This window comes from Podarcis filfolensis, assembly GCF_964270895.1.
Source record: "Podarcis filfolensis genome assembly, chromosome: 13".
NCBI classification, from domain to species: Eukaryota; Metazoa; Chordata; class Lepidosauria; order Squamata; family Lacertidae; genus Podarcis; species Podarcis filfolensis.
This window is the reverse complement of record NC_139615.1, coordinates 38,739,704-38,760,939: the sequence shown is the minus strand read 5'-3', so window position 1 is coordinate 38,760,939 and position 21,236 is coordinate 38,739,704. Positions and strand designations below refer to the sequence as shown.

General features: G+C 46.7%; 2 protein-coding genes across 3 annotated transcripts in view; both read left to right on the top strand.

Annotated features, from left to right (window-relative positions):
* Positions 1-902: 902 nt before the first annotated feature.
* On the top strand, positions 903-15,231 carry GOSR2 (golgi SNAP receptor complex member 2). 2 transcript variants are annotated; one of them, XM_083583623.1, is made up of 6 exons: positions 903-1,030; positions 6,353-6,417; positions 8,226-8,334; positions 10,252-10,384; positions 10,831-10,971; positions 14,513-15,231. In XM_083583623.1, exons 1-6 carry the CDS (start codon positions 1,002-1,004, stop codon positions 14,672-14,674), a joined length of 639 nt encoding a protein of 212 aa, XP_083439749.1. In that variant the 5' UTR covers positions 903-1,001; the 3' UTR covers positions 14,675-15,231. The 2 variants fall into 2 exon arrangements, with proteins under 2 accessions (XP_083439749.1, XP_083439750.1); XM_083583624.1 differs by lacking the exon at positions 10,831-10,971.
* LOC310747856 (la-related protein 6-like) overlaps positions 15,192-21,236 on the top strand; it is a 34,231-nt gene continuing 28,186 nt past the window's right edge. The window contains exon 1 of the mRNA XM_083583172.1: positions 15,192-15,286. The gene's annotated coding sequence lies outside the window, so the exon portion shown is untranslated. The remainder of the gene's footprint in view (positions 15,287-21,236) is intronic.

Below are 21,236 nucleotides of genomic sequence, written 5' to 3'. Positions count from 1 at the left end.
CCATAAAGAAGGCTGATCGCCAAAGAATTGATGCTTTTGAATTATGGTGCTGGAGGAGACTCCCGAGAGTCCCATGGACTGCAAGAAGATCAAACCTATCCATCCTTAAGGAAATCAGCCCTGAGTGCTCACTGGAAGGACAGATCCTGAAGCTGAGGCTCCAAGACTTTGGCCACCTCATGAGAAGAGAAGACTCCCTGGAAAAGACCCTGATGTGGGGAAAGATGGAGGGCACAAGGAGAAGGGGACGACAGAGGATGAGATGGTTGGACAGTGTTCTCGAAGCTACCAGCATGAGTTTGACCAAACTGCGGGAGGCAGTGGAAGACAGGAGTGCCTGGCGTGCTCTGGTCCATGGGGTCACGAAGAGTCGGACACAACTAAACGACTAAACAACAACAACAACACTTGAGGAAAAGAGAGAAAAGAGCGGAGCCACTGTTATTATTGTTTTATTATTCAGTTGCGCGTGTCCATTTCAGCGCGTGAAAATAACAACACGTCCAGCAGACTGAGGACAGATAGGGTTATTTTCGCCTACTGTACTCTTGCAGAACGCGGAGAGAGAGATGGAATGGACTTTGCCATTAATGTTATTATTCAGCTGCATATGTCAATTGCAGCGCATGCAAATATGAAAACGTACTGCATGATTGCAAACTGACATCAACTGTGTGTAGTAGTAGTAGTAGTAGTAGTAGTAGTAGTAGTAGTGGGGAGGCAGTTTAAATCCAAAACCCCGGCTTAGAAAGCGCAGCGACTTGATTTGATAAAAATCAACCCGGCCGCCTCTTCTGCCAGCTCCGCCCCGCTCCCCGCCTCCCCGCCTCCTTTCTCTGCAACAGTTGCTCAGGCGCCGGCAGGGGCAGACGGCGCCGAGCGGGTGACGTCACAGGCAAGGGGCCTTCGGCAAGCCGGAAACCGGAAGCGCCGGTCTAGGGACCGGGTGACGTGTTAAAGAGTGGGAGCTGTGGGGGAGCCCAGTCAGCCGAGCGGCCGCCATGGAGGCGCTTTACCACCAGACCAACAAGTGCGTGTGCGGGGCGGGAGGTTGCAGTAGTAGTAGTAGTAATAATAATAGTAATAATAATAGTAATAACAAGAGTACCTCGTTCTCGGGAGGGAAGACGGCGGCGGGGCGGAGGTGTTTCAGTAAATGGGGGGAAACCGAGGGAGAGCCGTGGGGTGGAGGGAGGTTTCAGTGGGGTGGCTGTGGGGGAGGGGAGTGGTAGTCATGGTAATGGGACGGAGGGCAGTAATATTCCAACTCATAATCTGCATTTATATGCCCCCCCCGTTCGTATATGTGAATCGTAGCAACAGCCCTGCTGTACTAGGTCAGCACTGAGGACAGTGGTACCTCGGGTTACATACGCTTCAGGTTACAGATTCCGCTAACCCAGAAATAGTGCTTCAGGTTAAGAACTTTGCTTCAGGATGAGAACAGAAATTGTTCTTCGGCGGCGCAGGAGGCCCCATTAGCTAAAGTGGTGCTTCAGGTTAAGAACAGTTTCAGGTTAAGAACAGACCTCCAGAATGAATGAAGTTCTTAACCCGAGGTACCCCTGTATTTATATCGAGAAGGAGGGGCTGAGTGGAAGGCCACGTAAGTAAAAAGTCTGTGGCAGTTTGAACGAAGTGTAACTTGGTTCTGGTGCCTGCCTGCCTGCCTGCCCACTGAAAGATCTTCATGCAACGTCTCTTAATCATTCGCCTGACAGTGTTTGAACATGAAGCACATCGCCTTCTATATTGCGGGGGGGGGGGGTTAGCCTTAGTGCTTTTGTCACTGATTCTCGGCCGAACAGCAAAGACAGTGGTAGAAACTTTTGATAAGCAGGGTGGGTGGGGGTGCGTCTGTTTGCGCCACCAAAAAAGTTCTTGTGCTATCAAAAGCTAGAGCGGCCAGTAATGCAGCAGTTGGTCAGATGTAATGATACAGAGCAGCATTCAAATGCACTGGAGTTTCACGCCCATCTGTCGCTCAAGAGGATTTTGCTTCCTGTCATGAGATCTGCTGCATAGGCACTTGTTGCTGGAACTTGCTGAGATTTTTTTTTAGGGGGAGGACCTAAGAAAGTCTTGCCGCAGTGCCGCGGCAAAAAATACAAACTGCTGCCTCCACCGCGTAACCCCGAGCACCATGCCACCCTCTGTCTCTGTCGCACAGAGGTGCCAGAACACACCAAAGATGTGCCAGAACTCAGTTATGGTGAGTTCTGGCTGAAAAAAAAAGGCAGCATTATTCCCACCCCATTTTGTTATGTTTTTTCTCACCATGCTGTTCCACAGAGTCTTTGAGTCAGATGGCGTAAGTTTTAGCATAATGCGGCTCATCATTGTAATCTCGTTCAGCAGCTATATCCCACTGGGTAGGCCTCCAGTTTCAATTCAGAAATAAGAAGTTTTGGAAACACAGCCCTGGGTGGGGGAGATTGTGAACAGCAGGATGGGGATAAATAATTGGGGGCATATTGGGAGGGAAGCGAGAACAGGAAAGAATCAGGATGATGATTCTTTGTGTAGGGGTAGAAGCAGCGTGAAGCTTGGGAAGCAGGCTGAGTATCCATGTTGGGAAGAAGGGAGGAAACAGTCATTGATATGGGACACCAAAGGGTAACATCAGGTGGCAAGGACAGGTTCACAAATAGGGACTACTTTGGAGCTGTTTCTGCCTGAAATCAGCACCAGTAAATTAGTGGATACACTTGGGGCTCTGGAGGATAGAAGAAAAGGGAGATCACCAACTTAGTGTCTGTCATGAGGGCTGCTGTTGGAAATCTTTCCTTCTCCTCTCTACTGTGAGAGACTTCATAATTGGGAAGGGGAGTAAGTAGTCCTGGTAGCAGGAGTCAGGTGATTGCTAACCATTGTTTACTGTGTAATCTTATTCCTGTCTACTCAGAGGTAAGTCTCATTGAGTTGTATGGGTCCTACACTCAGAGAAATGGGGATAAGAAATGTGCAGAGGGCTTCTCACTTGTATCTTGTTCATCCTTGTAACAACTCAAAGGTCATCCATTTGGATACTGGGCGACCGAGACTGAAACTAAGAGCGATTGCTGTGCCATTAAAATCTAAGATTAAGCTGTACTTTGATTCCCCAGATTTTCATGTGTAGTTTAATCTACACAAGGTCCAGACTCTGTTCTCTAGGCACTGGGTCACAGTGGATTCTCCCCTCCCCCCAGCCATAGACACATTCCTTTTGTATTGTGTATGGCTTTGAGTAGTAGCTGTGTTCTGACAAACTCAACCCTGGCCTGGATGGAAGGGATGGCTTTCAGATTTTTGAAATCCTGAGTGTTAAACACAGTGCCTCTTTAAAACAGACTCTTCTTTGCCATCACCCTTGTAATCCTAGAGTGATTCTCTAGGGTTGCCAATATTTTTGAACCCATGGGCAAATTAGGAATCTTGTGAGAGTGCCATGGGCACCACTTCTTCGGCTTCTCTTTCTTGCCCCAGACTGAGTAAGCACACACAGAATCTTTGATCTTCCAGGAGGTCTGGATAAAAGCTGGAACCAGTGGAACTAACATGGCTCCTCTTGAATTTGCATGATATTCACAGCATCCTCCAAAATCCACCATTATATTAAAGTTTAAAGTAGTGCAACACACAGTATGAATACGGAGCTGGTGTTTGTCCACCACAGACCCACGGCATGGATCTTCATGATTTTTGCCTGGGATGTTAAAACCGTCAACAAACCACAGAGTACATTTGTGGATAAAACGGTCTCCTATCACTTGGTGGTGATTTTCAGGAGAAATATGAGGATCTATAAGAATTCATGCATGTTGAATCCCTGTTGTATCATGGTGGTGCTAGAAAGCACCAGATATGTGAGTTTTATATTTTGGTCAGTGGAGATGGATTTGATGATGGTTAGGGAATGAGGGGAACTCATAAGAAAAGTATGCAATTTCAAAAGTATCTATTTTACTGGATCCAACGTTTATGTGTGTGCATCTGTAACAGCGAAACCAGATGTCTTCATCTGCCCCAGCTGCAATAAAACATGTCCCTCCCTTGTTGTTCTGTACAGCCACAGCAGCTGCTGTATCTTTCTAATGGTTTGACTTCATCTCTGATGGTGCATTCTTCCATTGTCTCTTGAGGCAGATGGATGCCAGCAATATATGCCTTATCCCTCTCTGTCTCCATTCCCTTTCTCTCTTTGGTTACTTGCTTCTTGTTCCCTTTTACCTCAGACACTTTATATTCTGTTAAGCTGCTGATCTGAGCTTGAAAACTATATATCATGCTGAAAGAGGAAGTGGGAAAGAGCATTACTCTTCCATCTTCTTCCTTTACAACTCTGTAGTTTTCAGTGGGTTGGGGGAGATAACAACCCATGGCACTTCATGACAAAGTGGGGTGTTCACAACTTAGTGGGTGCCAGGGGAAGACCTCAAGGGTGCCGTTATGCCCATGGGCACCATGTTGGCGAGTGCAGTTCCAGCCTATTTCTACAGTCTAGCACTGAACTTTGTAGCCAAGTCCTACATTCCTGCATCTTACACTGTTTAATCTTTAAAGCTTTAAAAACCATACACCTTGACAATCTGATGAAAAGAACATTACATGCCCTTATGGTGTTTTTCTTTTTTAAAAAAATGTCCAGAGCTAGTCATGGACATACCATGTGCTCAGTTTTGGCATGTGCTCAGGTGTTGAGTTGGCATGTTCTTGAAAACCTTCCAAACGTTAAAACATTAAGCAAGGTTGTGGAGACTTCAGAGGTTGCTGAAGCTGTTGTCATGCTTGTTTCCTCATCTGGTGGAGCCTGTTTGTGTTGACTAAAATGAAAATGAGCTAAAGATAGTTGAGTAAATCATAAAGAGTTGGACTGAAGGCCATCTCATTCAATTCTCTGTCCCAAACCAGCAGAAACCGACAGATCCAGGGGTAGCCAAGTGGGTGCTCTCCATATGTTGACGTCGTTGGACTCTCAGCACCCCTGACCATTGGCCATGCTGACTAGGGCTGATGGGAGTTGGCACCCAGCAACTGGTGCTTCCCCTGAATCAGTCCTTGATCCCTTCTAGGCTCTAGTGATAGTTGGCTGGGATGATTTCCAAGAAGGTGCTTGCAAAGCGAATGGCTCTCTGTGGCATTGCTAGTGTTGCAGCCTTTCTGTCTTGCCCATCAGACTCTAGCACACCTGAGCTGCTTCTCTTTGTCAGATGCTGAGTCTCATGATCCCCCCCCTTTTATTGACCCCTGCTTTTAGTCATTCTCTTGGTGTGCTCAAGTGATTTTTCTGCCACGCATCCCTTTCCAGGAGGTGCCCGTGGGGCAGAGCATTCTTCCCCTCCTTGCCCTACCTGATCTCCCACGTCCTGTTGCCTTTTCTCTGCCTCTGGCCTGATATCCCCAGTCTGTTTCCAAAACAGGTTTTCTAGTTGGCAGGGCTGAGCCATTCCCACTCTTTGTTTTGGAGGAGGTCCCAAAGAGAAATGCCAGATAATCACGGCGAGATATCCCAGCTTTTAACTTTCTTGCTTATAGAGTGGCTCAAGTGCTACAGTGTTCATTCAGAATTTGGATGCTCCTTTAGCCAATGGAAAGAGATTTCAAACCAACTATGCATCTCCATGCCAGTCATTTCTGCCATAAGAAGAGAAGTGCCATCTTTTGCAAATATTCCCTCTCTGGTCACCTGGAGGCAAGTCTTGCCACAAGTGATGAGGCAGATTGCTTTTTGTATTTCCGCTTTTGCCTGTGTCCTTGTTGCCTTGTAAATATTTCAGAGAATACAGTGAAACCTTGGTTCTCGAGCGCCTTGGTATTCAAACATTTCGGCTCCCGAACGCCAAAAACCCAGACGTAAGTTTTCCAGTTTCCAACCGTTTTTCAGAAGCCAAATGTCCGATGCGGTTGTCAGCTAGGGTTTCCGGGGCATCTGTGCCAACCGGAAGCCGCGCCTTGGTTTTCAAAGGTTTCAGAAGTCAAAAGGACTTCCAGAACGGATTACGTTCGAGAACCAAGGTACCACTGTATATGAGAAATGTTAAGGAAATCTGTTCTGCAAAGTATGAGATTACATACTGCCAGGATGGCCATCATAGTACCTTGTGGCTGTGGATGTTGTTGGACTCCCATCAGCTCCAGCCTGCACTGCCGGGGATGATGGGATTTGTAGTCCAGCAACATGTGGAGAACATCAGGTTGGCTACCCTTGACTTGCACAGTATTTTTCCTGTTATACCAGGGGTTTTACTTCAATATTCTGATTGCTCTGAGCACCGATGATTCCTTTCTGCCGTGTGTTTGCCTTCTTGAGAAATCCTCCTTTTCTGCCGGAACCCTTGTGGCTGACTAGAACTTTTCTTCTTTTCAACAGGCAGGTCCATGAGGTCCAGTCATACATGGGCCGCCTCGAGACATCAGACAAGCAGTCAGTCCACTGTGAGTAATTAATAGAAGAGGGTAACCTCACTGTTGCCTTGGCCAGTGCTCCCTGACCTGTGTTTCCAATATGTGTCCAAGTGAAACCATTAATATGTTTTGACCTTTAGGTGGTGTAATGGGTCTGTGCGTATGGCTGTTAGCCAGAAGGTTGGAAGTTCAAGCCCACCCAGGGACAGCTGTGGGTGGGATTCCTGCGTTGTAGGGGGTTGAAATAGATGACCTTCTGGGTCCCTTCTGACTTACAATTCTCTGATTCCATTTTGCTGTACAGTGGTACCTTGGGTTACAGGCGCTTCAGGTTGCAGACTCTGCTAACCCAGAAATAGTACCTCGGGTTAAGAACTTTGCTTCAGGATGAGAACAGAAATTGTGTGGTGGCGGCGCGGCGGGAGTGGGAGGCCCCATTAGCTAAAGTGGTGCTTCAGGTTAAGAACAGTTTCAGGTTAAGAATGGACCTCCGGAACGAATTAAGTTCTTAACCCGAGGTACCACTGTAGTGAGTGAAGGGTAGGATATGGGGAAAGCCGTGGGTGGTAGATTTTTTATATCCTCATTGGCCCAGTGGTGTAAGTTTCCTTTTGGAAAGGCACTTCAGCATACAAATAATTGCAAAAAAAGAAATGTGGCTGGCAGGTCACATTGTAGAAGAAGCATTCTTCTATGACTAGGGTGGGTAACATGTGGCCCTCCAGATGTTATTGGACCACAGCTCCTTTATCATTGGCCATCCTGGCTGGGGCTGATGGGAGTTGGAGTCCAACAAACTTGAGAGAAACCACACTGAAATATACCGCAGTTAGTACATGACCCCTGTACGGCTCTCTCACGTGCCCCTACAGGCTGGCCCAAATTGTTGGAGAGGTTTGAACCCCATGTTGGGCAAAAGATTCCTGTATGGCAGGGGCTTGAACTAGCTGTCTGTTGTGCCTTCCAGTTCTATGATTTTATAATAAACTTTGGTGATAGTGCTCTAAAATGCAAAGATTCTGGCTAACTTTTTATCAGGATTGTGGAAAACATACAGGAGAGTTGTTAATAATAATAATAATAATAATAATAATAATAATAATAATAATAATAATGGCAGCTTTTTTAGCAGAGCTTGCTTTATTATCTTGGTTTATGTGTCCAAAGAGGGAATTAAAATGTAAATTTAAAGGCTTGATAAAGCGTCCTCTGGTAGCAGTAGTCAGTAACACAAAGGTGACTCGGGCACTTGAACGATTTGGATACCGCTGCCTAGCTAAGAAACTTTTGGACAGTTGTAATTTCCGAGAAGATTATGCACAGTATCAGAATCCTGCAGCGAAAAAACAACCCACAGGTGGTTATTTCTCACAAATACATCTCAACAGCAGCAGAAATTTGGACAGCATGAATATATATATATTGTACTGCCCCCCCACCAAAATGTATGCATGTTTGCCCATCGTGCTCTGAATAGACGGGATTTGTTCCTTGTTTTGTTGCTTTATTTTCCACATTCCATAAAATACTCAAAACAAATGTTTGCAATACCACTACTGGCAAGTGGCGAAGTGTTTTCCGCATGCTGAAGTGGCAGGGCATTCCTCGCAGTCCCTGGCCCGATGGTTGTGGTGGGCACCTTCTCCACCTAGCTCTGTGATGGGTGGCACTAGGAACATGAGCACCTTCCACTTTCTCTGGTAGAAATCTCCCATTTCACACAGCGTGGGCAAGGCTTAACTGGCAAAGCCTGGCAAGAAGGTATGTGCTGGTTAAAACAGTGAGTGTCCATCTGGCCCTGATGTTTCTTACTTTCCCCCCCTCATCTCCTCTTTCAGTGGTGGAAAATGAAATCCAGGCGCGAATAGACAGGATCTTCAGCAACTTGGAACGCTTGGAAATCTTTTGTAACAAGGAGCCTCCTAGCAAGCGGCAGAACGCCAAGCTGTGAGTTACCTTCTTCCTTGCCCTCCCAAACTACTTCCTGTGTCTTGGGACATATATTAGTGCAGCCTTCTGACCTGTCCTTGGGGCAAGTTGTTGTTGTTGTTGTTGTTGTTGTTGTTGTTATGGTACTGCATTGCTTGCTGCCTTCCATATGGGATAGAAGGTGCAGGGCAATAAATTTATTATTACGAACGAATCAGGCTATGTGGCAGGCTCTTCTCTTTCTTTCTTTTTTTTAAGAAATATTTATTAAGATTTTACAAAAAACAGATATACAAAAACACATAATAAAAAAACAAGAAAAAATAATAATAAACACACAAAAAAAGATACAAAAAATTAAAAACAATTCATTTTCATAATTTAAAACTCATTTGCTTGTTTCTTTGACTTCCTCACACCTCCCCTTCTTGTATTCCCATTTAAATAATCAAATCAGCAAATCCTTACCCTCTTTCATTCATCTTATCTCTATAACTTGACATTTTATAACTCAGTATTTTCATCCATTATCAATCATTTTTGCATATTCTTATTAACTTTGTTACTAATACCACTTATTTCCATTCCAACACCATTTTAGTTATTTCCCCCCCCCTCCTATTTATACCCTTCTTCCATATTCTTAAAGCATTACAGCTGGAAACCACTTAATTTCTATCCAACATCATTCTAACTTTCATTAATTTTGCAATATTTCTGTAGATAGTCTTTAAATTTCTTCCAATCTTCTTCCACCGCCTCTTCTCCCTGGTCCCGGATTCTGCCAGTCATTTCTACCAGGCTTTTCTCTTTCTTATGCCTGTGAATGTTTTCTTAATTACACTGATTTCCAAAAGAACTTCAAGGCAGCTTAAAATTGAGCTCTTAAGGAAAGAGACCTGCTGATACAAGAAGCCTTCGGGCGGTATGGGAAAGAGACTTGGGGATCATAATTGCAGGTCATACGTGGCAATCAGTTTGGCACAACCCAACCCTACGAACAATCTCTGCTCGTCTTCAGGAGGCCTCGCTTAAAATTATATTTCGCTGTCACTGGACTCGCCTAGCCAAAATAAACACTAGCATCTCTCCTCTTGCTGGAAAAGGCTGCAGAGTGATAGGTTCATATTTTCATGCTTGGTGGAGTTGCATGATAGCATGCTCCTTTTAGGAAAAGGTGTTTCCCATTATTTCCAAAATTACACAGCAATCCCTTCCACCCAATTCAGTTCTTGCCTTATTCCCATTAGACTCAAATGTAAACAATAGCCTTTAATGCGGAGATTTTGTGTGTGTGTTTTTTTTCTATTATCAGCAACCTGATTCACAGTAGCCTGATACTGGAAACAACCCATAGAAATCCCCATTGAAATCTGGGTAAATAATATTTGGAATAATGTAGCTCTGTCGGAATGCCTCACTCGCCACAGAAGGGTAATTAAAGGCACTTCAAGGACAGACACTTTTGGCGAGACTTGGCTTCCTTTTTTTTTGCTTTATAAATAAGACAGAAGATACTTTTATTCCACCCACAGCACAAGAATCTCTGTGGAGACTATACTTGAACTGATAATGCATAAATAAATGTACAGTTGTACCTTGGAACCTGAACGCCTTGGTACTGAGACGTTTTAGACTCCGGAACGCTGCAAACCCGGAAGTGAGTGTTGCGGTTTGCGAACGTTCTTTGGAACCCGAACGTCCGACGTGGCTTCCGATTGGCTGCAGGAGCTTCCTGCAGCCAATCAGATGCTGTTCTTTGGTTTCTGGAACAGATTCCATTTGACTTCCAATATACGACTGTATTGCTTGTGTACTGCATATGAAACTTAATAAGACCGTACCATAGGACAAGTTACTGTAGCTAGACGTTGTTCTTGTATTTACATGAAAATCAAAGCTTTCTTCCTCCTTTCTGTGACTTGTCATTCTCAGACGAGTCGACCAGCTGAAATACGACATCCAGCACCTGCAGACGGCGTTGAGGAACTTCCAGCACCGGCGTTACGCACGGGAGCAGCAAGAGAGGCAGCGGGAGGAGCTTCTGGCCCGAACATTCACCACTAACGTATGTCATCCCGTAAAACCAGTAGATTTGTGCTAATATTCGCCTCCCTCCTGTGTCCCAGTGTTTATCTATTTAACAGCTGTTGTTCTCAAATGGGGTCTTTTTGGGTGGCAAGAAAACATGGGGTTTAGCACTTAAGGAGATCAGCAACGATGTCCAAACTCACACAAGGCAACTTTCCCACCACTGCCAATCTTCTCCTGTAATACATGGGGAGTTTTCTTAGTCTTTGAGGACACATGGAGCAGCAGCTCGATTTTGTGGCAGTCAGTCCTATGTGGAAAATGTAAGGACAGAAAGTTTGAACTTCACTGCTGCAGAATAATGCTGATTCTTTTTTAAAAAAACCAAAAACATGGGCTTTTGTTGACACCCTTCTCCTTCTGGGTTCAGAGTGCCAAGGAAAGATAACCAACATGCTTCCCTTCCCTCCTCCCCCTTTGCAGGATTCTGACACCACCATTCCGATCGATGAAACCTTGCAGCATAATGAGTCCCTCCAAAATGCTCACCGTGGCATGGACGATCTCATTGGCAGCGGGACCAGCATTCTGCAGGGCCTGAGGGATCAGAGAATGACATTAAAGGTGGGCATGGGATGGGACCTTCAGCTTTTTAAAATATATTTATATATGGGGAGTAGGCACCCACTTTTTCTTCTCTCCCCTCTTTTAATTCTGATAACTTTCCAGAATTCTGAGAAGTAAAACTCAGGTGCAGGTTCTTTTCATTCTTGCCCTCTGTGTCTCTTCTCCAACTTCTCCTCTGTCACCCTATCACTCCTCTGTTGTTCCTTCCCCCCCCGCCGTACGGCAAAGCCAAGTGTAGCGATCACACACAGGACCCCCGGACGTTTGACGGTCTATTGACCCTGTGCCGCCACTGCGATTGCTTTTTCTGCTGCCACCACCCCGTATCTCACGGGGACACACGGACTCCAGTCAGTTGTTAACATAAACAAATAATCAAGTTTATTTTTAAATGCAGGAACAAGCTTATGGTTTCAGTTAATTGTTCTTTTGTCAGTTTCTTATTCTTAGTTCCTAACAGCTCCAAACTGATTATTCCAACTATCTATCTGACTCCACCTAACAATTCCTCTCACTCTCTCACAATACAACTCTACCAACCCACTGCCTATTCCTCCCTCTTCCTTCTTCAACTCCCCAACCTCAACCCTCAACTCAACTCAACTCATCTCAATTTTCAAAATCTTCCACTCTTAACTTTTACTCCCCCCTTGCATTCTCACTGGCCAATCACATCCCACCTATTTTAACCCTTTCCTTATGACTCATCCCAGGAGGCAAACTCCACACCAATCTTCCCCTTTTGAAACCGCCACCGCTGTAGCTGCACTCAAGGCTTTTGGATACACCCAAATTCCACATGTTGCGAATGTAGCATTAATTCAACCTGTCAGGGTTTCTTGTAGCTTCGTTGTGCCCTGCTGCAAATTTGGACAGAGTTTTGCAAATTTACTCCTGGATAAGAAGCTCTGAGTATCGGTCCAGGGAGGGGGCAAAGCTGGGTGGTGGAGAAAATATTTTGCATGCAGAAGGTCCCAGGTTCAGGAACCTTGGCTCCACCTATTAAAAGGGTCTTCCTGAGACCATGGGGCAAGCAGACAGTAAAAGGCTAAGCTGGATAATTCCTTTGTTCCTGGTATAAGGCAGCTTCTTGTGAATTAAAAGAGAATCTGAAGGTTGCCTATCCTATCCAAAACCTTTTCCTGAATCAGGATCCTCCATGCCAGCGGTTCCTAAAAAGAGCAAGACTATTTGCATATGAGGTTTCCCCTACCTTCCCTCTTCTCATTGGCCCACCGTTCCTTCACTCCACTGTTTGCCCTCCTCCTCCTCCTCTAGCTATTGCTGGCTCTGGTCTCCTTCCGCCCTTCAACCAGTCGTTCTGCCTCCTTGCATCTCTATCACTTTCTACGCTCGGGGTCTTCTTCCTAACTCTCTGCCCTGTTCTCTGGGCATTCCACTATCAATGGCATGCAGTTTCTGGGGTCCCTAAGCCACGCCGGGTGCTATTGTCTCCCCAGCCGCCACTCCCTGCCGTGCAGAGGTTAAAAGCTCAAGTGTCCTCGGTAGCCGCTGACGTAAATGCCGTTTCCGAACCCCGTGCCTGTTTTTATTCCAACCCCAGCCCTTTTCCTCTGGAAGAAGCAGGCTGGGTGTGGTAGGCTTGAGCCACCGGGCAACCCCTGATATTCCTGCCAAGCTAGAGAAACCGCTTCCCTGCGCTGCCCTGGCCCCACTTGGAACACAGCTGTCCAAACACCCACTCCAGCCTCTTAAGGCGTTACAGGATGTGACCTTGCAGGCTTGAATGTTCATTTTGGAGTGATGTCATCCTGGAAATGAACTGTAGCCTTTTAGCATCCCGTTGGTAATCACATCGGATCAGATGAGCATGTCGACGTGGCTCTCCCTAGATGGAAGCTCACAGGCTGAATATTCCTAGATGGAAATGTGGAATGCTCCTTTTCAGAGTTCTGGGGTGAGAATTCTCATTCTTTGTGTATCTGCATCTCAGTAGGCAGCACGGAGGTATCACACCTGTAGCATTTCTTGGCTCTCTTCTCACTGTTGCCCTACACAACAGCACGCCTTTGCTGCTGTTCTTGGAGCCACTCCCGATTTTTCTATCACACCAATTGTGGCACTGCTCCAGGACAGATTCCCTGTGGAAAAGGAAGCATTGGGGTTACATGAGTCTGCAGCATAATTCTGGCTTCCTAAGGGAGGACCTCAGTGAAGTGAAAGCCTTCACCAAACACAGTTTTAAAAGTGAAATACAGTGGTATCTTGGAACTCGAACAGCTCTGTTCTTGAACGTTTTGGCTCCTGAACGGCAAAAACCCAGAAGTAAGTGCTCCGGTTTTCAGAACACAAACGTCCAACACAGCTTCCACTGTGCAAAAACCTAGCTATCGGCCAATCGGAAGCCGTGCTTCAGAACTCTAAACATTTCGGAAGTCGGACGGTGTTCTGAAACAGATAATGTTCGAGTTCCAAGGTACCACTGTATATATATGCAGTGGTATCTCGGTTCCCAAACTCCTCCGTTGTCGTACGTTTCGGTTCTCGAATGCCGAAAACCCGGAAGTAGATGCTTCTGTTTTCTAACTTTTTTTGGAACTCAAACATGAGACGCAGCTTCCGCTGAGTGCAAGAAGCTCTTGCAACCGATGGGAAGCTGTGCCTTAGTTTTTGAACCTTTTGGAAGCTAAACGGGCTTCTGGAACAGATTACAATTGAGAACTGAGGTACCACTCTATATGGAATTTGGCCACCAAAGCTTTCTTTTTAAAAAAAGGCATTCTCCACTGTGGCATTTTGTTCCATATCCCCCTGGCCTACCTGTGATTTCTGACTCCTGAAGAAGGGAGGGGTCATATACTTTTATTTTTTTGTTACTGTGCTGATTCTGATTGGTGGAAGGCTGTTCCTCCTCCTGCTTCCTGGTCCTATCGGAGCACAGGTAAAACCTGCATGGAAAAGCAGGTGGGTGATAGCCATGGGACAGGTTGTGCTTTCCTGGTGAGAGCTGTGCCTCTCTAGCACTGACCTTCCACCATATGGGCCATAACCCACAACCCTGTTGCCACCCAGCCTAAGATGCTTTGTGAGAGCACTGGTGCTGCCATTTTTTAAAAAACAGTATGTCCATTTGTCTAAAACGGAGTGTTGCTGGAAAGGAAACTTCTAAATCAAACAGAGGGTTCCATATTCCCCCCCCCCAAAAAAAATTAAGTGTTGAAAGTATGGTTTTGGGATGGCATGGTAAACCTAACCAGCTCCTGACAACAGAAGATCAGCAGGGGAGGATGGAGGCAGAGGATTCAGAGGGATGTGGAAAGCAAGTCCTTGTTCTGTAAAAGCTCATTCTGCTTGGACGGCCACCTGTCACGGATGCTTTAGCTGAGATTCCTCCATTGCAGGGGGTTGGACTAGATGACCGTGTGGGGCCCTTCCAATTCTACAATTCTGTGATTCTCAGTAAACAACACCTGACAGTGGAGGATGCCGAAGCCATTCAGAGAGTCTGCCTGTTCGTTTCCCTAACGTTGCCGCATCTCTCTCTCTCTCTCTCTCTCTCTCTCTCTCTCACCTTCAGGGCACCCAGAAGAAAATCCTGGATGTTGCAAACATGCTCGGCTTATCCAACACAGTCATGCGCCTCACTGAGAAACGTGCCTTCCAGGATAAGTACTTCATGATCGGAGGCATGATTGTGACCTGCGTGCTCATGTTCCTCGTGGTGCAGTACCTGACGTGAGCGGCGAGAGAACATCTCAGTGGACTGTGATGGACTGACTGCCTTTCTTCATAGACTCCCAACGTAATGGCGAACCTCCTGCCTTCTGGACTGGTCATGTACTCTCCTTACGGCATCATGAGATGGCTCAGATTCAGCTTACGTGGACTCGGGCGCTTGGTGCTGAAGGGGTTCTTACAAAGCCACACGGTGCCGAGATGCGATGTAATTCTTCAGCCAGGTGGTGGGCTGTCTCTCTGTGCCCCACGCAGGTTTAGCGGACATTGGCATGCGGTTGTCATCTGCTGCTCACATGAGCGGTGCACATTCATGTGGTCACAGAACCCCTGTGCAATCGTGACAGAACCTAAGAACACTGCACTTCTGTGCAGTCCGTGGAACTGCAGACCCACTTGGTGTTCTTATGAACCAGGTTACATACATGAACGTTGTGGTCAGCTGAGCGGTTTTGATTTATTTTACCTTTATATAGTCCCAGGATGCAAGTAGAGTATTGTCCTGCCATGGCTGAAACAAGTAGAAATCTTCGTGGGCCAAAAAGATCTTCTTTTTCAGAAGCTGTGTGCCTGCCTCTTATTTAGAATAAGCAGATCCCGAAGGCTAGACAGCAAGGTAACTCATTTTTGAACCATCGTAAAATATTCAGGGTAAGGGATGGCAGCGGTCACCCTCCACTTTGCAGAAGCTAGCTCTTGATGCAAAAGGTTTGGGGCAGAACTGCCGGCTCCGTAGGTACGTTTCTACGGGGACACCCTGGCTACCATTGGAAGTATTATATATTTGCAAAGTTACTTGCAAAAGGCACTTCTAAAAAAAGGTTTTATCACAATCAGGGCCACTGGGTCACTTCACAAATAATAGACTGTAGCAAGCACCCTGCACAACAGCAAAGGATATGAGATTCTCAGTTTTTAATTTCAAAAGTTTCTAGTCTTCATGGGTACAAGTGGAGGCTTACAAAGATTACGATGGCAATGCCATAAATTCCATTGAACAAGATTGACTGACTCACATTGTAACCTTCCCCCCATCTCCAAATATCTCATTTTATTTTATTTTTATTAAGTTTACATACCGCCCTATACCCAGTTCACAGAATAAAATCAAGATATAAAACCACAAAATGCATAATAAAAACAACAACCCAATAGCCGCCCCAAAAAGCCACATATTAGAGGGGCATAGGATGTAAATCAGCTCAACCAAAGGCCTGGTTAAAGGAATGTTTCTCATGAATGCTTTTGTTTGTTGGGGAACAGGAAAAGGCAAAAACTGGAAGCTGGGCAGTAGTACTCTCTCTGCTTATAGGTAAAGTAAAGGTAAAGGGACCCCTGACCATTAGGTCAAGTCGTGGGCGACTCTGGGGTTGCGGCGCTCATCTCGCTTTATTGGCCGAGGGAGCCGGCGTACAGCTTCCGGGTCACGTGGCCAGCATGACTAAGCCGCTTCTGGCGAACCAGAGCAGTGCATGGAAACGCCGTTTACCTTCCTGCCGGAGCGGTACCTATTTATCTACTTGCGCTTGACGTGCTTTCGAACTGCCAGGTTGGCAGGAGCAGGGACCGAGCAACGGGAGCTCACCCCGTCGTGGGGATTCGAACCGCCGACCTTCTGATCGGCAAACCCTAGGCTCTGGTTTAGACCACAGCGCCACCCCTGCTTATAGGTAGCTAGAGATAAACATGCAAAGATGTCACCCCTCCTTGCAGCCAGCAAAGTGGGCTCTGTAAACTGCAGGAGACCTGAGGAAGGCTGTGCCACCTGCTCAGGTTTGAGCACATCGCCGAACAGTTGGCACGTTCTCTTCTGGTTGCAGATTCCCATACTTACAGGCTGTGCTGCACTTAATCGCTGTGTTATCAGGGGTTGCAGCGTGGAGCATTTTCTGTCCCTGCCAAACGCATTAGCACAACAGCAGCTTTTTGCCTTGCGCTGAAATAAACATTGTAGTGTCACGTAAGAGTCGCTATCTGGGCCCCGTTCCTTTATAATCCCGTATTTGATTCTTGCTCCATTCAAACTGATATCAACAGTGTTTGATTTGGTTCAAGCAGATTAAAAATGGCTCCAAAATAGCCAGGGTAAACATTCAACTTAGCTGCGGTTTCTTCACTCTACTCCTTTCCCCCCACTCTGGCGTTCCTTGCCTACCCTTTTCCTCTTCAAACTGAAGTGCCTTTCCTTCCCTCTTTGGAAAATCAGGTGCTGTGTTTAAGAGGCGATCTATAGTTGAGCAGTTTTCCAGGCATCTGTAGATGTGCTATGTCACATTTTTTTCTTTTTAAGGTAGAATTCCAAGAGAGTTTGTGTACGCGTGTTTTTTGTTTAAATAGGCATTTACTGTATTTTTCGCTCCATAAGGCGCACCTAGTTTTTAGAGGGGGAAATCAAGAAAAAAAACCTTATCCCCCCCCCCCCCAGCCCCAAAGAGCAAAGAAGCCAAGATGGATCCTGCTTGCTGCCTTGGCTTTTGCTCCCAGCTGGAGAGGTTGCACGAGGCTTCCTTGGCTAAAGAGGAGGGGCTGTGCGCAGCTATGGCAATGCCCCCACCTCCTGCAAAAGCCCACAGGAGCTGTGCACCCTTTAAGGAGCACGCGGCTCCTGCGGGCTTTTCTACGAGGAGGGAGAAGGGATTGACTGGCCGCGTCAGTCCCTTTTCCCTCCTGGGGAAAAGCCTCCAAGAGCCGCACGGAGCTTGTGTACGGCTCTTGGGGGCTTTTCCTGCCTGCCTCCCCCCTGCATTCGCTCCATAAGATGCACACACATTTCCCCTTACTTTTTAGGAGGGAAAAAGTGCGTCTTATGGAGCGAAAAATACGGTAGCTCTTGTAGGTTTCAGGGAGATGCAGGAGGGACATCATGAGAGCAAATGAGCAATTAGCACTAAATAATCAGAGTCAGCAATCTGGCCTTCTCAGCTTGGATGCCAAACTTCCTAAGCAAGAAAAGCAGAAGTCTCTTCTTTGGAAGCAACCAGTTCCATTCATTCCTTTTCCCCCAACCCCTGGTTACGTGCAACTGAGAAAAAGTGGCTGTTACAGTGATGTTATAGAGCCATGGCTCCCAATTGGTGGTTCACGGACCCCAGGGGTTTCGCATACCCCCCTGGAGGGGGGGAGGGTCCGTGGCACCATTCACGTGACAAAAAGTACCACAGAGATATCAGCGTTTTCAAAAGTAGGGGGGCCATGGCTTGACTTTTGAAAAACGGGGGATCTACAGTACTTGGATAATTGGGAACCACTGTTATATGTTCATGAACATTCACAGTGTTGAGAGTTATAACCCGGAGTGACTTCGTTCAAGTGCATCAAAAGAACATGAGTGGAGGTGGAAAAAAAATCTTTTCAAAGCCTTATGATGAGAAAGGAAATGACTTAAATTCTAATCTGCACCCAGTGAAATTATGTGTGCCTGGGGTGGGAAAGGGGTCCAGTGGCCACAGAGTCCAGAACTGTAACTTCCCCCTTACCCACCTTAAACTCTCCTGATCTGCTTAATACAATCCACAACTACGATGCTCCGTATGCCCCAAGGTAGAGGTGCTACAGAAAGTATCCCTGCAAAGCAAATGGTAACAGGTGGCTCAAGTGAGTGAGCCATTCCTTTCCACACTTCAGCCAATGGCAACCATCCACCCAAGTTGGCTCACAGGCAAGTGGCCAATATGACAGTCTTTCTAGCCAGTTATCCCAAGGCACGTGCTGGAGAGATGCTTCCTTGAGCTGGCGGGACCACAGTTCAGATGCCAGGTTTGAAATTCCAGCGTATCCTTAGTGAATGTATCCGGTCCCGGCTTGCCCCTAATAACCTTAATTCTATAGGTACTGCAGGGATTTCTGGGAGCAAAGAGAAGCGATCCATAGGGCAAGTGGTTAATTATTTCCCTGTTTGGCACTGTGCCGTCGGCTGTCCAGGCTGTTGACGCCATGGAACCAAAGTTTATCGTGTGTAGTTTTAGGTTCAAGGGATTGAGAGCACAAAAGCGGGGGACACCCTTCTCTTTATGCTGGCTAAACACACTTGTGTTGGAGATAAAACTTCCCCGTGTTATCTTGTTTCCTCTTCAATCGACTTGCTGCCGCCGGACCAAGAGATCTTTAAGAGCCCTGAAGTCTTTTTGCAAGCAAGGCTCACCCTCTAGTGGTGATAAATGCGTTTTTCACCTTTTAAAAATGTTCAGGTTTTGCCTTCCCACTTCCAAAGGAATTTTAAGCAAACCATGTAGCCGCTATCCCATGGGTAGGCAAACAAAGGCCCAGGGGCTGGATCTGGCCCAATTGCCTTCTAAATCCGGCCCGCAGACAGTCCGGGAATCAGCGTGTTTTTACATGAGTAGAATGTGTGCTTTTATTTAAAATGCATCTCTGGGTTATTTGTGGGGCATAGGAGTTTGTTCACCGCCCCCCAAAAATATAGTCCACCCCCCCCACAAGGTCTGAGGGACCGGCCCCCTGCTGAAAAAGTTTGCTGACCCCATATCCTTTAATTCACTGGCAAATTATGCAAACTCCAGGCTCCTCTGGTGGTGAACTGAAAACCTCTCACCTGGCGACTGGCTTGTGTACTCCAGTACAGTACAGTGGTACCTCGGGTTACAGATGCTTCAGGATACAGACTCCGCTAACCCAGAAATAGGACCTCGGGTTAATAACTTTGCTTCAGGATGAGAACAGAAATTGTGTGGTGGCAGCGGGAGGCCCCATTAGCTAAAGTGGTACCTCAGGTTAAGAACGGTTTCAGGTTAAGAACGGACCTCCGGAACGAATTAAGTTCTTAACTCGAGGTACCACTGTACATGAATAACCTTTTTAAAAAGCTGTTGACAACACAAAATCCCTCCTTCAAAATCAGACAATGTTGGTGCCTTGGGCTGGGACACAGCCTCAGTGGCGTGGGTTGGAGGAGAGGGGTTGCCACACACACACACACACACACACACACACACACACACAGAGCCACCCACTTCTCTCCTGCAACATCACCCCCTTGAGCCAGGCAGCGGGCACATGCTTTTGCAAACCAGGATAGAAGAAAGAGCAGCCTTGCTGGCTATTGTGATTGGCTGCCAAGCCCAAAGCTCAAAAATGGTGTTTCATCAAACCTTACTGCAGATCAGCAGGTTGTCTTGGGAGCAGAGAGGCCCAGACCTTGTCCGACTTTTGAGGTCTCTAGCTGAGAGAGAGGATGCCGCATTTTGGCTGGCCCAATGTGCATAACCACAAGTTGGGTCTATATCTGAGCACCGCCTCTGAGCTTGAGGCCCAGGTCAAACAGCTCTCCTGCAGCCCCTCCCAATGTAGAAATATTTGGAAGATTGGTGGTAGGAACAGAAGAGCTGTGATGCAGAAGACCAAGGCAGTTTCCTCCCCTCTTTTTTATTTAAACTTTTGAGTTTCCATGGGAGCTTCAACCAACCACCTTAGCTTTGCATTTTATGAAGCTAACCTGCGGAAGCTGGTCCATTAGGGCAGATGGGGCACTTCCCCACTAACCTCTGCCAGCCCACAACCAGTGTTGTCTGCTTCCTCTCCTTCCTTAGTGTTGCCCTTGCAGAACTCAGCTGGGAAGCGGAATGGAGCAAAGCTGGAATGAGTCTGCTCTGCCTGCCTGTGGCTCTGGCGCCACCTACTGTTGGGCTCCCTGGATTCTTGCCAGTGCCAATGGACACAAGCCGCCACTGCTGAGCACTGGGCAACAACTGTTCACTGCAGAATGCGGTGTGTTTTGAGTCACCAAAGTTTCCAACTGAGGGCGAAGGATTGGGGCAGATCAACCTTTTTTTTTGCTTTTATGATTTGAGAGAGTTACACTAGGGGTGACCTGGCAGAAGATCATTGGGTATAAAATATAGTTGCACCCATAAGCAGAGTTACCACTCTCGCTTGGTGTCGCCTCATAGCTTAGGGCATCCCTGGGGCTGACAATGTCAAAGAGCAGCTCTCCCTTCCTTCCTCCCCGTCCCCAGATTAAAGGAAATTGGCCCCACGTCTTTCTTCACTGGAAAGGGCTTGGGATGGGTGGATTAAATTGTTCCAAGCCAGATGCGTTTTTAAAAATAAAATAAAGTTTATAGTAAAGATTTTCTTGTGCTACAAAACAAACGGGAAAGTGCATCTTTCGTCTCCGCTTTCAGCTTACAGAGTCATTTCCCCCAGTTCGTTTTCATGGAGTGAGAAACACTTTTGTCATATACATCTTGTGACTGGGAGAAAAGAGCACTGGCTGAAAAGGGAGCAGGTAGACCGCTGGTTTGCTAGTGAAACTGAATTACTGTGTCGTGAAATGATGCATGTCTAAAAAGTGTCATCAACACGAACAGTTTGGAAAGCTGTGCATTAGGGGGTCCAGAGCTTGCTTGGCTGCAGTGTGGCTTGTTTGTATGTGTGTGTTTTGGGGGGTAGGTTGACTCTCAAGTTCTAAGTGGAATATGTATATACCATGGGTAGGCAACCTAAGGCCTGGGGGCCGGGGCCAGCCCCATCGCCTTCTAAATCCGGCCTGCGGATGGTCCTGGAATCAGCGTGTTTTTACATGAGCAGAATGTGGCCTTTTATTTAAA

Excerpts from the sequence above, each read along its gene's own strand:
- GOSR2 (XM_083583623.1), top strand. The coding sequence starts at position 1,002 with ATGGAGGCGCTTTACCACCAGACCAACAA. Across the intron at positions 6,418-8,225 it reads AGACAAGCAGTCAGTCCACT|TGGTGGAAAATGAAATCCAG; the intron begins GTGAGTAATTAA and ends CTCCTCTTTCAG. Across the intron at positions 10,385-10,830 it reads CCCGAACATTCACCACTAAC|GATTCTGACACCACCATTCC; the intron begins GTATGTCATCCC and ends CCCCCTTTGCAG.